Raw genomic sequence first — 16275 nt, 5'->3', positions numbered from 1 at the left:
AGCGGTTTGAAACGGGATAGCGCACCATTAATCTGAACTTGTTCTAGTCTCAAGGTCCGCGAGTCATTGTGAGATTACACTTCAAAGGCCCAGGACAGACTACGGACTCTATAGCTTCAGTCTGGACTAGTCTGAGGCTTCAAACTGAAATTCAAACCAACGGGCGCCTTGGTCTCGGCGATGCTCAGGGTTTCGCGACCGAGACCACCATTGGTTCAGACATCTAGCCTGGAGGCCTGGTCTGGTGCAGATGCCGGACTCGACCATTTTAGTCCAGACTAGGAATCCAGGCAACATCATGAGCTGACACCAAAACAATTAGTGGTTTTTGACGTGGAGCTTAGCTCCTCCTTTCTTCACCATATCATGGGCTGGAAATGATGTCCGACACTATCGAGGTCTGTAGGAAGTGCTGCTGTTTCACCACTCTTACGAAACTACCGCCAGGACCGACATGTGGAGATTCAACCTCTCATATTTGTTAGTGCAGCCTTACCTCTTATTGAACGTCATCTACCAAGGTCCACAGCGTCATGACTTTGTAGTATACTGTCTTCTAATTAGTATCGTTCCGTTCTGCTGGACCCAAATGGCTATAAAAAATGGACTCCCCATCCAACACGTACTTTCAAGAGTAACAGCGCGACAATCCTGCTCAAAGATTTTCCTCTGCAAAACGAAGTTCCCCACAGTCCTCTTGGTGTCATGCATAGCCCTGATTGAATTTACGACCGGTGCTCCAAGCACAAACCCTACTCGTATGTCCACCACTCAGTTTAAGGCCTCGATCAGCTCGTCCGAAACCGCCACTAGCATACCGAAGACAACAACAATACCAACGACCGTCTTCACCAAAATATCATCCACCTCGACCAAAACCTCATCGGCCAGCTCGAAAGCAATCACCTACGATATCGACGTAAGCTATATGTCCCATTCATCAGATTTTCTAGAGTGCTCTCTTTAATACTCCGCCCAGTTTGACGACAGAATAATCAAGCCAGCCCTGACTCTCGTCAACCCCGTCGGCATCGTAGTCAACATTTTCTTTAACCCCTGGGCCGTAGACAATCAACCTCCCACGGTCGGCGTGCCAGCACACTGCCAGCTGAACGCCATCGTGACAGCTTTCGAACAACAAGCGACCAACGGTACACCCTCTCTTACGATCCTCTATCCGGACTCAAACCTCAAGTCCTTCGACCTCTCAATTTCTCTCCCAATCAGAATGGCTCCTTCAGTCTCCGGAATCTCACAACGTTGGAGTCTAGTCCTGAAATCGATCCGCACTTTACCGGCTTAGTGGAGGACACAGGCGAGGACCTCTTCCGACAAATCCACCTATATGAACGGCCTCAAGACACTGGCTAGACTTTCGCAATACCCTTCGAGGACCATACTCACCAAAGCACTTGGTCTTGGCCTGGTTACACAGATGTTACTATCCTATCCCAGGCTACCAGACCCGGCGGAAAGGTGGAAGTTCGCTTCGCAATGTGGGGTCTGTATAATGGGGTCAAGCATATGGCGGAACGTAGTTTTACATCTGTCAAGATTCATCTCGCTTGGCACTCAGAAGTGGTTGGATATATCTATATCAGTGGAACAAGGTCTCATCTGCCGGGGATTGTGGGAAGCATCTCAACTGCAAGCCGGATCAGACGCTACAACACGCTGGGGCCATCGTCCTTGTAAATACCACGGTCTTATGATAACGGCAATCTTTCGCTCGTCAACCCAATCGCTATCAACACTCCAGCCGAGTAACGGATCCATCCTTCGATGTTTTTATTAATCTTGATGGGACCCGCATTACTAAGTACGGCGTCTTCATAACCATTCACGCCGGCCTAGTAGCTGTAGCTGGGTATCCTCGAGCAGAGGCTATCCCGCAAGTAGTCTCGCTACTCGATTCTCAGTCCGGCACCCTTCTAGAGGTCAAGCAGTATAGTTTTCCTGAAAGAACCGAACATCCCCTTGGAACTCAAGGCCGTGATCTACGTGTTGTCGAGGATCCCGAGCTATATGTACAAACAAAGCTCTTTTCGAGAGTGCAACTTCGTGGTAGAGGCGGATGGTTCACCATTCGGACTGGGAACTTTACAGAAAGGGACAGGTTCAGCATCTGTTGCGATTGCTAGATAGACATTAGAGGTTTGGTTCCGGGATTGCCACCAACGAGGCAGTCAATGGCATTCCTAAAGACTTGCCTGGCGGTCACCCCGATGTCCAGGTCCTGGAAGTGTATTACCTCGCATGGTTCAATACTTCATTTTACGGAAAACGCTAAGAAAACACAGCGTGAGGGCCTTCATGACCTTTCTCCGCGACGATATAAACGTAACCTTTTCGAAAGCGTCAGAGAAGCCGTCGGTCCTACGTCGGAAAAAAGAGCAGTTTACTACTTGATAGCGACAATGTCTGCGTTTGCGGGCATTGCGGAAAGAGCGTTTGAAGACTCTGCTATGAGGCGCTCTCGCAAAGAGCAATAAGCTCAAGTGCATTAGGAGAACATTGACGTGGTAGTCAGCTAGAACGCCACATTGATTACATGACTTCTCTTGGGAAAATGGAGCGTCCATTCATTCTTATCATTGACTCATTCAGAAGTGGTTAAAGACGATTTCCTGCCCCACAACATTCAGTCCACATCAATGACGCATGCCATTCCCATTCCATTCAGCATGGCACTGGTGCATATCCGTCTGAAGTGGCGTTTGGGAAAGTGTTGGGATCCAAGAGAATGTTGTCTTGCATTGGGGCACTGCTACAGTGGTTAGCAGTTGTCAAACATGAATAGATTCGAAATTCTGTACACTGCCCGATCCGTGATCTTTGCTGTCAGTTGTTCTTCGTATACCGCCTGAAAGTCTGGCTGGTTTGCTACGAATGAGTTCTGATAATCGGCAGTCCTTCGAGGTTGACTAAACAGAGGTCAGGAGGAAGACAAAAATGCCATAATTGTCTCTGATGACTTACAGATACTTGACACCAGCGGCACCACAAGGTCTGCCATTGTCTCGGTGATTGCAGTAAGAACACTTCGACGAAGAGAATGGGTTGACAATACATTCTAGGCCATCCAAGGTGCAAGGCTGGCACGGGCTGCTTGATAGTCCTCCGCCTTCGAAGGTCTTGAATGCTAGACGTGAGTGTTTATTGGCTGTATTGAAGGTCACACCAGTAAGATACCGAGGTCTATCAATGTTTCCTGATTCTGGCATATAAGGAATCTCTGTCAAGCCATGGATTCTGGCCTTGTGTACTTGCAGTATGTCTCGACGTGCGAATGTTCCGGGACAGATGTCGCAGAAGAAAGTTTTGTGATCCGCAGACGTGTCCGGGCCTTGCGGAACATAAGACTGAATCAAAAATGGCTTCTGGGAATCAGGGTCTGTTGTATTTGGGACCGGAATCAAGCTTGCATTGTCAGAATTCGCATAATCGACTACCGTACTGGTGAACGGCATGGCATGGAGGTTGGCTTTGGACTCCACAAACTGGCTTCGCTCTTCCGAAGAAGCACCTCTGGGCTTGGTAATTGGCAAGGCATCGATGATGTGGACTGACGCCATGCTGACATTCTTGGGCTTGATGGTCTTGCGTTGTGTTGAGGTTGAATGATTAACTCGTTTCTTGCCACGGCAAGTCTTGTTGTGTCGAGACAAGGAAGAAGCAACTGTAAACTTGTAACCACATTTATCGCAGACAATGCTTCCCGTAGTCCCGCGCGACCTCTTCTTGTAGCCGTCCTTAGTTGAGTATGAAACGAAGCTGATGTTTGTACCGGCTGCAGATGAGGCAGCAGGATCCATGGATCCGGAAGATGAAGGAACTCCATTTTCCAGAGATGACGTGGGCGAAGGGGCTGGAGCAATTCTTCTCAGCGGAGGGACTTCAGATCCAGGATATGGATAGAAGACCTGATTCGGCGGTGCTCGGTTGGAAAATGCCATCGTTTGGTATCCATGAGAATGGTCGTGAGATGGCTCGGGCTCGGCGCGGTCCTTTAGAGCCGGCACGTGATGCAGATTGTTCGCGTTGATGGTGTCGAAAGTCGAGTACGGATCGGGATACGCGTTGGGCACGGGTGGATACTCGAAACCGCTTCCTTCTGCTCCGGAGTTCTGCGCGACGTACGCCATTTCCTTGATAGCTCACAGTGTGGGAATCACTTAGCTGATGGGCGTTGTTCCGGGCGATTTGTGGCACGGCGATGTTGATGTTGATTGACTAAGAAAGATGCCGCGCAGTAGTGGAAGATATATGTCCTGCCAAGCCACTAGCCTTCAACACATCAACAGGCGACGCGAAGACGTGTCGACCGCTGAAAATGCGATACAGTACGAACTTATCCATGGTATGATTTCAGTGTGGTCTGTCAATGTGTCTTCCTATATCACCTTCTTCAACTTTGATGGAGGACAAATCTGCTGATGTTGCGGCCATTGAAAATCTCATGTCTTGCTGAACATCTGCAGCAGCTACTCGTTACATCGGTTCGCTTTTTTGCAGATACTAGGGTACAGAAAGATACGGAACCCAGCGTTGTACAAAAGAAACATCTTTGTGAGTCGAGCCTCTTGGGCATAACCAAAACCAGCATTGAGTGCTGTGACTTTAGCGTTCCTAGTTCGTAGACCCTGGGGTAACCGAGCACGCTTGAGCAAGATACCTCACTCATGACTTTTAAACACTTTAACTCCGCCCATCACCCAATCACGAATCATCTCAGTAGAACGCAAGACAGCGCAATAAGAGTAGCAATGAATAATCTCTCTCAGATGGCAGATACGGTAGTATGGAGTCTACTGGTTCCTGTATGGCGTCCTGTCTCGTCATCAAATCTTGGCTGGCTGCTGTATTTGTCGAAGTAGAAGGAGCAGATGACAATTTGCGTTTCTTCATACTACAAACAAGTAGTAAAGCAAAAGCAGGGCGAGCAATTCTTGAGGTCAGCTGCAGGAGCTATTGGTAAATTCCACCATCCCTGAGAGTCTCGCGTGTCCGAGCGGAGCTGAAGAAAATATTCACGAGCGCTGTCATGAACAAAAGAGTGAAAATACCCGGCTGGCTATGATGTTTGTGTTGTGATCTAGCATTTTGGCATGGTAGGAAGAGGAATTCTTGCAAATGTGGCAGACAGACCTGAGTCAGTTGAGGCTATAGTTACCTATCCTCCAAGCGTCGCGGAGCTCTACATTATATGGAACAGAGAAAAAGCCCTAGTAGCGCCGCCGCTAGCATAGGCTATCAGTATTGCAACCTTGCCGGCTTTCCTGCGTCTACATGTGGAGATTCCTGTATTGACCAAACATACCCTTGCAGGGAGGTGGGCGCTGGTGCTTCAAGATTGGGTTAGGCTTACTGATTCAGGAAATGCGGTGTCTCACAAGTACGCTGGGTAGGTGGCTTGAATTGCGGCGGCATTTTGGAAACGTCTCGGTGAACGGCTGCTTGTACAGTATGGATGTCGAAATTGGCTGCCTAGCACTATCGTCGGGATCTCTTCAGTCCTCATTCGAGTCTATCAGGCAATGAGATACTATTATAAACCCGGTGATGGTCAGTAGGATCATGAAGTTTGGAGGTGATGAGAAGATTGGCGCATGAAATGTTGTTGATGCCTTGGGTTGGTAGACCCGGCCCTTTGTCCATAGCGTAGAGTGAATAGTCTTTTGACCCGTTGCGAAGCGACAGATTTTCCCAACCGCTTGTATCATGAGACGAATAGAGGAACCTTCTCGCCACTTGCCATTTCATGATGCTCGACTAAAGTACCTCTGTAGATCACTAATGCAGAAGCCTTGGCGTACGTCACAATCGCCCTTGACCCTCGTCCTCTAGTCTCAGTACTCAGACTCTATTCGGAAGGGTTGGTGGTAGTGATAGGTCGGAAAAACCTTTTTTCCGGGTCGAAATTTCGTCATACCCTTCCCTTAGACTCGTCCTCTTCCAACTTTGCAACATGTTCCTGTAATAAACTGAACATATCGTGTCTGCTACTCTGCCACCCTCAAAACATTCAATAGTGAATACAAAACAACATAAAAACCTCGACCGAAATTGGCTACTCATGAGATTCCAAGCGTTGCATTTGATTGCTCGTCGCATCAAACAACCCCCCAACTTTCAAGTACACTTCTCTAGCATGGCAGGTATAGTGCAGCCTAGATTTTCAGATGGCGAGGATGGGAACCGGCTGATGGCAGAGACCGCTGCTCTTCTTGAATCTAAGTGGGCGCTGGACGAGACTCAGCAGGGTCTTGAAAAGACCTTCAACTTCCCCACTTATGCTAAAGCCTTGGTCAGTTGTTCCCTTCATCATCGTGCTTTTTAGCTCAAACTCGTGCAGGACTTCATACTTCTCATCGGGGTAGAAACCAAACTGTACAATCACCACCCTGACCTTAGGAATGTAAGACCTATCTCAGCTCAATTTACTAGAAATTCAACAGACTTACTGCCTCCCCTCAGAGCTACAAATCCGTGTTCTATCACTGGACGACACATGAGCCCCGAGGTCTCTCCTCAAAAGACATTCACATGGCACGGTTGTGTGATGATAAGGCAAATCTCCTAGGACATTCGACTGGGAGCGAGACCGTACAGAAGAGTCCGACTTCGGTTGCGTAAATTTGAGTCGCTACTCTCGAATTGTCTTGGTGATTTTGCGAATACAGTCTGGATGTCATCTAACACAACCCATGGAGACAAATTTAATATCGCAACATCTGAATGCCCTGCCACGATACTGTGTTCAAAGAATAACCCTTCCACTCACGAGAGTCGAATTATCATCCGCAGAAAGCTTCAGGTAACATGTGCAAACAATCTATGAAAGAGGTTAGTCGCATTCGGATACTGTCTTGCTTTGATGTGTAAGTGTGAACAATCATACTCAAACGTCGGACTGGTTTTCGCCATTCTTGCTTTTTTGAACCCACTTCATCATGTAGCTACGCGTTCCACAGGCCTGCACCACCTGGGTCGGGCACAAGATTTCCGACAAGATTGGACCCGGCTACGCTGTGCGTTAGGCATTTCCAAAGTCTGGCAGGTGATCAGAAAGCCCCTTCTCGCCCAGCTGCCGCGAACTAAGCAGTAACCCTGAATGGCAACTGCAGTTAGTGGGTTAAAAAAAATCACCAGCTATAGAGACTTGCTGGAAATAAGGTGGAATGATCAGCTTTGACTGGAATCGAAGTGTTGATGTGGGAAAGGGGCGAGGTTGGTCTCTATGGTCGGAAAACTGCTATTCAAAGTCTAGAACCTGCCCCTGGGTATCGCATTGGTTGCACCAATGTCGTAATATTCCTTGGTTCCGCTCTTAACTTGACTAGAGAATTGCGAGCTGAGGAATGCTTTGGCTTCCGAAAACGTGCTCGTATCTGTGTCTGAACATATTATGTCGAAGTCTTACCACGCTGTTGATGGTGTTGGAAGGGTTTTGAATGGTGGTGACAGGATTACGATGCAATGAAATTGTTCATTTGGGCAGTCATTCGCGGGAGAATTAGAGAAAAGAAGATTCAGGACTGCTCCTCTTTCGAAGAACACATCCTTTTCAGTACATAATCTAAGGTGAAAATGTCTCCAGCCTGCGGTGGCACTTAAACTCGGGATTTTTGTCTACTGCTAGGTAATAATGACCACAAATGAAAATGAGCGCATGTCCACCTTAGGTAAGGTATCCGCCAAGGCTAAAGCCAGGATTCTCGGCATCGAAATCATCGAGTTACGAGTAGCGGCAGCGTCGTTCATAGATCTCGAACAATCGTTGATGACCTGGAGAGGCTATTGTAGGCGGAAGAGCGTCGGTGGGGCGTCTTTGGGACTATCTGTCGTACCATTACAGCGCCTCAAAGAAGTGAGTCAAGCTGGAGAAGGACTTGAGAGCGGAAGTATTCCTCTGCACATCATCCTCAGACACATCTTTGAATTAGTGGCATGTCCAGTAACCTTCAAAATCTATCTAAACTTGTGAATCTCCCAAGCTTAACCCCAGCGTTCCATCCCAGCCTTTACGTGAGCTAGGTCTGTCGGGCTAGTCACATGATTGAGGTAAATGTTGCAGGTTGAAGTGGTGTTCAACGATTGGCCAGCCAGCATCGTTCTTCCCACGAGGATACATGACGACAATAGGATATTACGAACTGAAGATGAAGACTTCGCACTAGATAGTGACGTCTGTACAAGACGCGTCGTTGAAGACTGAGAGAGATATGTCACTCACGGCTGCTACGGGCCGCCATGAAAAGAATTGGCCGAAGATAGAGACGCTCAGAGCTCGTCATGTTGCAGCAGACGGTTGGAATGGAGAATGAGTATCTAATTCGCATGATATGCAGTTGATGTGGGACAGTGAAGACGAAAAGGAACTTTAAGCACAGCGTTGAACAGATACGAGTCGAAGTAGTTCAATTGCATTCTGAGCAATGGCAAGTTGATGTAGCTACAACCCAGGGATGTAATTGAAACTTCCATCAGATAGAAAGGGTCTGTCAATGCAGATTGCAATGCAAATTGCAAAGCTGGAGAGAAGCAAAAAGCCGATAGTTACTGGGCCATGGATGCTCTGCCTTCGGTGTAGGACTGGGTTCGGTCAAGCTTGCGGGTGAGACAGGTTCTGTGCATGAAAAGATAGAGGCGGACGACTCACATATCAGGCAAGGTCTTCTCGGGGTGAAACTGTCCTCACTCGATTGGACTACCGGGTTTCCTCACCCGACGGGGCGAAGAAACAAGAGCAAGACCAAGGAAACGGAAGATTCACACGTCGGCAGCACTGCGAATCTATCTATCAAGACGCCACGGAATCGACCGTTGGGGATTTGCTGATACGAAATACGCCTGGTAAGCGTAGGTTGTGTAAGGCTAATAGCAAAGGACGGAATTGAACATGTCGATCCTTGTGCTATGCAGAAGATTCCTCAAGCGGTGCGAAGCCGATCGCTTGACAAGCAGGCAGTGCGAGATAACATGTACTATACATGGCAACCTACTAGTGGGTGTTTGGTGTCTGTCGGGCGCTAATATACGCACACAAGAACGGAAATACGAGAGCACACTAGAACGGAAGCGCCGTAAAAACGATGAAAAAGGCGGCTTGAGATGGGTTTCCTCAAAGGAAAGAAGAGGTGGCGTGGGCCGCCCTCTTGGAACGCACTGCCTGGGAGAGAGGGCCAAGGATACTGTAAACGCCGATAAAGCAAGGAACTTTGGCCTCAAGATCAGGACTAATGAGAGTGGACACCGCAAAGTGAAACAGAATTAGCGCCCTTTGCCAAAGTGTTAACCATAAATTTGGGGCGCGTGAGCAGTAAAGGAACCGATTCCGACCGAAATCTGGACATTTCTCATCGTATCACAACTCACTTCATTGGCTTCCAGCTTTCCAGTCGTCACTTGCTGCGGCGAAGCGTTTTAGAAGAAGCTACCAAATAAAATGAAGAAGAGCCTTCGCCCAAATGAGGAGTCGGAGACCTAACTCCGATTGGACTTTCCTTTTTGCCCCCACCTAGTCACAGCTCATCCTATTGGCCTTAAGTTTCTAGGCGTCAACTGAAATGGCAGAAAGTTATAGGATGGGCGACAACACGGTGTGAAACAGATCTGACAATTCCTAGTTTGTGAACCCAAGAGCATCCATAATCCAACTTCTCCAAAGACCTCATGAACATTACTAGTATCTCTAAACTTGGACTCTACATCCGTCGACGATACACTACCATACGCTGCAAGTATGGATCTCTGGCCCACTTCACCCAAACGATATTGCTGACTCTCTTCCGCGGTCTTTCCAATCAGCGAACCATCACTTAAGATGTCTTCCTGTATCTTTAACTCTTACGAGAGCAGCAAATACGATCTCTCTCTTGCTTTACGCACAATCCATCGTGATGACTGGCGACCTAAAGCTCGACATCCGCTCTCCAGTCAGCCGCCAATATGTCCTGGACAAGTTCAACAACGGATTCTTTCACAGATCTTGATGCACTACGAGAGCGAGATGGGCGAACCATTCTCTGAGAACTCGGATAAGTACGCAGTGTATCTTGGTGCATACGCGATGGCATGTGGGGTCAAAATTAGAGAACATGACATGGAGGTGCTTCGCTCCGCTCTCAAGCGACTTGAGATGCGGCTGGGGCCAAAGAGGAGATGGAGAAAACCTTGGACCATTACAAGAGCAATGGAAGCGCATGGGACTTTGTTGGCCGTGATTTGAGTAGTAGTTAGATCCTTCCCCATCTCTCCCCAAATGAAAGTTGCTGATCTTTTTACAATTCAGGAGTCCGCCCCGAACCTGGTCGCATTTTCCCTGAGAAGGAGATAAAGAGAGAGGATGAGAACTTGCAGAACTTCTTAACGCAGCACAATGCATATATGGAGGCCAAGCAGGAGAATGCAGCAAGGGAGAATGGGTCACAGGATGAAGGAGAGATGGACAACGAGATTCAAAATATCCAGCTTGAATCCTGAGGTAGTTCAAAACATGCAATGCGTGCCGATTGTCTTCAATTCTGACATCATTGTCAGCTCCAACTCCAGCTGTGATTTTGACTCACCTACAACAGCTCTTAAACCGTCCTTGTTCCTCTATCTATTGTAACCTTTCCGACGAATACGCTACAGCTTCCCGATTACGAATCTTTCCACTTAGATCATCTGCCAGCTCTACTTGGTACGATCTTGACAACTAGTCCCCGTAACCTTATCAGTCATCCCGAGGCGATACCAGGTATTCGTCGCTCGGTGGGCTGAGCCAACGACCAAAAAGATCCTTGAAGTCGTGCTCGAAGACGATCTTAATCTTGTGAGAGTCACCAATATTGTGGTTGTAGCCTAGATGAGTGACGGCTCGATAGGTGTGGAGGCGATGTGGACATTTCCGTCTTCCGCCGATCGCATCGTCCTTCTCGTTCTTTCCTTCCGGGCCTCTCAATAACCCCGATTCGCCAGAATAATCTGTGCGTCCCCTGCATCTCTTCCGTCGACCACTGTCGCTAAACTCCTTTTGAGTATCCGGAGCCTGTCAAATCTGTACTCTAACATTGTTGGGAGTATCTCCGCTTATCTGAGACTTCGCACATCCGTTGCAAGCTTCAAATTGAAATGGAGGACGTGCCTAAACTCCTCTGTTGCGGCCAAGATGCATGTAGTCAGCCTCAACTTTAGTGAGGGAGTACAGGGTCGCAATGGCATTTTTATCGACGCCCACTACAGAAATGCCGCACTCGTCCTGCTGATATCATTTCCTTGACTGAAGAACTGGGCTCTAGAGTTATACATTTGTTTCCTATGAAGTGCTTTCGAGGAGCGTCTACTGCCTTGCGCTACAGGTATAAGTTATTCCGTGACGGAAAAAAAGACAGGAGAAGGGGCGGAGGTTCAGTTTGTCGAGGAGCTCGGGGCACGAGAGAGAACACAGGAGTGTCTTCGGAGACAAAGGAAAAACTCGCAATACATTTACTACGGAGTATGATCTGGAAGACTCGCACGAATTAACGATGACACCGTAGCGCGTGGATTGTACTTTGACAAACGGGTCGAAAGTATTGTACGCCGTGAAAAATTGCGTTTTTATTGACTAGTATTCTGAGGTCTGATGTTGAATAGACTAGAATAATTAATTCCTCCCCACAGGCTCCTCTGGGTGATCTCCTGGCCCCAACTGCTACTACTGAGCAATCGCAGACTCCAAGCAGTCCAGTGCGCCGCCAATTAAAGCCTAATCGCCTCACGTCAGCAACACTACACGGAAGCGTAGAGGGGTTTTGGATCAGAATGTAGCGCTACTCACGTCACAGTCTCGGTCACAGTTGGGATGCTAGCAGTGCATATTGAGACAGTAATGACGCTTACTGTCGGAATGGTGATCGTGGCCGTCACAGGGGGAAGAGTGGGTGGCGTAATGGTGACAGGGGCAGCGGTGGGCTCAGTCAAAGTCACGGTCACTGTGGAACTACGGAGAGTTAGCCTTGTTCCTTGATTGCAAGAAGCAAAGATTGAGAGACGTTCAGCGATTCGAGTATGTCTCGAGGCTGTGGGGAGAAAAGGTAATGAAGACTTGAAATGTACTCACGGAAGTGTGACCGCGGCATTGGCTGTGGTGACGCTGAAGGCAGCCAGGATGGAGAGAAGAGTGAGCTTCATGTTGATGAGAGGTCGTTTGATCGAAAAGTGTTCGATGATACTTTTTGGAGATTATATGTAAGTGAAAGTTGTCTGTGTTGCTGTGTAAAGTGAGCGGGTATGATGCTTTTATGTCAGTCTGCGGTTTCCTCATCATTTCCTAGACATAGAATCTAGACCTGAGTGGTTGAGGGAAAATGAAAAACTGGCGAGCTTCGGACATTACTGTCTTAGACCGGATGTAGTGGATGGTCTCACATCTCAGAGTTCCGGATTCATTTCTGCATGCGGATGCCTGCCGAACAGATCTGGAAGCACCAATCCTACAACTTACCGCTCTTACACACCAGGGATACAAGGGCCTAGACACACATAATGTGGATGTAAGGGTGTGGGAACAGCCCAAAAGAGGACCTATTAAGCTGACAGAGGCGATCACGCTCGGAGATTATGTTAGAAATGTGGGGACGGCATGTGCCTTTCCTGTGGGGAAGTCCCTGAAAAATCGTGCGAGACATCGATTTCGGAGATGCTCGGTGAGTAAGCCGGGTACAGTAAGCAGCCTAAAATGCTGTCCCGAAGTGGGGAGCAACCTAAAAGTCCGTTCTCGAACCTGCGACTTAGAACACGTGGGCCGGGAAAGCTCGGACTCTATAAGGAGGAGTACTCATTAGAGTAGCTGGAGGAATAGACTCATCTAACATGAGGAAAGACTAGACGGTACTCTAAGGTTTCTTGGACACCACTATTACTGATCAATACTAGAAAGAGAAGCAGAGGTTAAGTGTGACAGCTCACCGCTTGGAGATAATGCAACCTCAACAAAGCTGTTCAATCCGTCCGTGTGTCGACTTAGATCTTTGACTAGGTCAAGTGGTTCCTTTTTGCGGACCGGGAATGATCAGAGAGCTACAATAAAAGTCTTCATTTGGATGTCAAACCACATATCGGAGAGACTGCCATACCAAGTTGAAGCGCGCATAAGCAGTGAAGCGGCCAAAAGATACCACAATCCAGCATTGTGAAGCCTTAAATGATGATTGCTATGCTTGTGCAGGCAGCGCTTACCCTGGGGTGGATATGCACTGCCAGAGACCGGGCTGCGACCGCCAGTTGCAACCAAAGTAGCCATTCAGGATGAATCTAATTGATCTCAGGTGGCTTTGAATAAACGTGCAGCAGCAGACCTAGAAGATTGTCTTCCCACACTGTCCTTCTGATCACTGAAGGATCGCCGAAAGGGTGTGTGCACATATTTTATTTCTACTCGGGGGGGCGCTTAAATCATCCAGTAGGATGCTGCACTTTCGGACCCGGGCCAGGCTCGTGCAAGTACAGTCTTGGTGAATTAAGGACAAGTAAAAACTGGCGGGCGTCGGTCAACAGGCGGTCTAATCGCGGAAGCTGAAATTCCATGGTGTCGCAGAACACTACTCTGGGTGCAGCTCACGGCTCCTCATGCCATCAAATCACCGTAGCACGGCCTAGACCTGCACGAAAGTCATTGAGGCCGACTCTGAGATGAACTCAACAGAAGTTTACTTAGTCATATTTCAAGCGGGTGGGTGTGCAGGCATACAAGAAGTGGCGATAATGCAGTCAATGACGAGGCAAGGATTGATGCAACCACGATAACCAACACCTGAACGAAGGTGTGTTACATTGACTTACGTAATGACTAGGAATACATGAACTTCACTCAGTTTTGGATTCAGCTCGCCTTTGCCAGAATCCTCGGCCGAATCGAAAAGTAGCTTCTACCAGGAAGCACCGATTGGAGAGCACTGACGGATATTAATTCCTGCGTTGACCAACAGCTGTCAGCCGTGCCATGATCTTTACCCCCTGCGTCAGCAGAAAAAAAGAGACCAACGGGCTTCTCAATGATTTTGAGGAATGTCAGAAGCACTTGCTTACTTTGCTTAGCAGAGGTCCCACAGTTACTAACAGTGATACTTCAATCGCCATCCAAGAAGTTCATGTGCGCAGACTCAGGGAGAATCTCGGAGCTGGCTAAGACGTTCGCTCAGCAGATACCATCGCGCCAGATTTTTTGAATAACACGCGCTCTGAACTACCCGGCTATCACAAAGACCACAGTAAACGACGTCACTGCTGCCGCTATCTGAAGTGATGTTGCGAGTATCTACAGCAGTCAGCGGTTTCGAAATCGAATATTTAATTATCTATGATTTAGAATTATATACTTAACGACGTTACTTATATATAACATTTAGATAAAGATATAATTAAAGATATAAGTATCGATTTTATATATAAATTATTATTATCTTAATAAATTTAATAGATATTTAAATATATATATTAATAATACTATTAAAAATATTTTATACTAGTATAAAAGATATATTATTATATTTAAAACTTAGCTCTATATAAATAAATCTAGATTATAATAGTCGAAAAGATATAATATTTAATATGGAATTTAAGTAATTTTCGAGATATTATCTTAAAAGATATAGAATATTTCTAATTCTACTCGATATTTTATATAAAAATTATCGTATTTTAAAATCGTCTCGTATAAAATAGACTAGTCTCGCTATAGAGCTTTAAGAACTATAAGATTCTATAAATAGATTATAAAGATATAAATTTTTAAAGAAAAGAAGTAAAAGTTAAAAAACTTTAAGTTTAAAAAAATTCTATATCTTTTCGACTAGTAATCTTTATTTTTAAACTCGATAAAGATAAAGAAAGAATATTTATTAATATTCTTTTATTATTATTTATAACTCTTACGCGAAGATCTAAATCTTTTTATTAATTTTTATTCTTATCTTTCTTCTATTTATTTTTAAATCATATATTAAAAATAAATAAAAATTTAAAAAAATTAAGTATATCGAAATTTTAAAATCTCTATATAATAACGAATTTAATAAATAGAATTCTCTTTTTATTAAACTAAGCTATATTCGATAAGATATTAGAAAATAATAATAGAAAATAATTAAATTTCTTAAATAAATTTCTTTTTAATAATAAATTTAATAGACTAGATTTTAATTAAATATACTCTTTTAATAGAGAAAGTATTACTTTAAGATTTAATTCTAATAAAAATTAACTTTTATAAGATTATAATAGAATTTTCGCTTAATTAGTTTATATTTACGTAGAATTTCTATAGCTAACGTATTTAAATTTATATTATAATATTAAGACTTATTCGATTATAATAAAACTTAGAAATTTATTTTTTAAAGATCTTATAATAAGTTCTATCTCTTTAGATTTTAGAAATTTACGTTAACGTTATTTAAAATTTCGATCTTTTTAAAAAGAATTTTTAATTAAGACTATCGAGTAAGTAAATAAGCGATCTTTAATAAGCGAACTTTAGTAAGCGATATTTAAACTTCTTACGCTTTAATAATTATAAGACTAAATAGCGTTTTATTATTTTAAAAATAAATCTTAAAATTTTAATAGAAAATAAAAAAGTTATTCTATATATTAATAATATATATCTATTTTTTTAATAAGAAAGACGTAATAGAGCGAGATTTTAATAATTATAAATACTAATTTATTTATCCGCGATAACTTAGCTAATCTAATTAAAGAGCGTAGTAACTTTAAATTTATAATTAGCTATATATATAAATTTAAGATTTTTAAGCTTAATTCTATCTTATTCTATTATATATATTAATTAGAATTTAATATTATATATTTATTTATATATATTAAAATTAAACGTTATATATTCGTTTATATATATTAATATTTAACGTTATATATTTATTTATATATACTAAAACTTAATATTATAAACTTCTTTATATACGTTAGAATTTAATATTATATATTAGACTTATTTATATATACTAAAACTTAATATTATAAACTTCTTTATATACGTTAGAATTTAATATTATATATTCGATTATATATATTTAATCTTAATATTATTTATAAGTTTAAGTCTATAAATTAAATTTATAGAAAGTAATTTATTTTTAAATCTAATTTCGAGATTAAATTCGATTCTCGAACTTCGAGAAGTAAAAATATTTTAATTTAAGATTTACTTAGAATTATAAGATCGAATTTTAAAATTTTAAAATTATTAGAAAGCGTAGATTAAGTTCTATAATTTAAAAGAAA

General features: G+C 44.2%; 3 protein-coding genes across 3 annotated transcripts; 2 read left to right on the top strand and 1 right to left on the bottom strand.

Annotated features, from left to right (window-relative positions):
• Window positions 1-2679: 2679 nt before the first annotated feature.
• On the bottom strand, window positions 2680-4145 carry HO133_000600 (uncharacterized protein; the record flags this gene model as incomplete). The annotated part of the gene is made up of 3 exons (XM_037291539.1): window positions 2680-2764; window positions 2817-2924; window positions 2980-4145. The coding sequence occupies 3 exons, from the start codon at window positions 4143-4145 to the stop codon at window positions 2680-2682; spliced, it is 1359 nt and encodes a 452-aa protein (XP_037151901.1).
• Window positions 4146-6151: 2006 nt separating this feature from the next.
• On the top strand, window positions 6152-6636 carry HO133_000599 (uncharacterized protein; the record flags this gene model as incomplete). The annotated part of the gene is made up of 2 exons (XM_037291538.1): window positions 6152-6307; window positions 6448-6636. The coding sequence occupies 2 exons, from the start codon at window positions 6152-6154 to the stop codon at window positions 6634-6636; spliced, it is 345 nt and encodes a 114-aa protein (XP_037151900.1).
• A 3528-nt stretch (window positions 6637-10164) lies between these two features.
• Window positions 10165-10485, top strand: HO133_000598 (uncharacterized protein; the record flags this gene model as incomplete). Its single annotated transcript, XM_037291537.1, has 2 exons — window positions 10165-10234; window positions 10295-10485. 2 exons carry the CDS (start codon window positions 10165-10167, stop codon window positions 10483-10485), a joined length of 261 nt encoding a protein of 86 aa, XP_037151899.1.
• Between the last annotated feature and the right edge of the window lie 5790 nt (window positions 10486-16275).

Source organism: Letharia lupina (genome assembly GCF_014066315.1).
Source record: "Letharia lupina isolate WasteWater1 chromosome Unknown contig_11, whole genome shotgun sequence".
NCBI lineage: Eukaryota > Fungi > Ascomycota > Lecanoromycetes > Lecanorales > Parmeliaceae > Letharia > Letharia lupina.
This window is presented reverse-complemented; position numbering and strand designations above follow the sequence as displayed.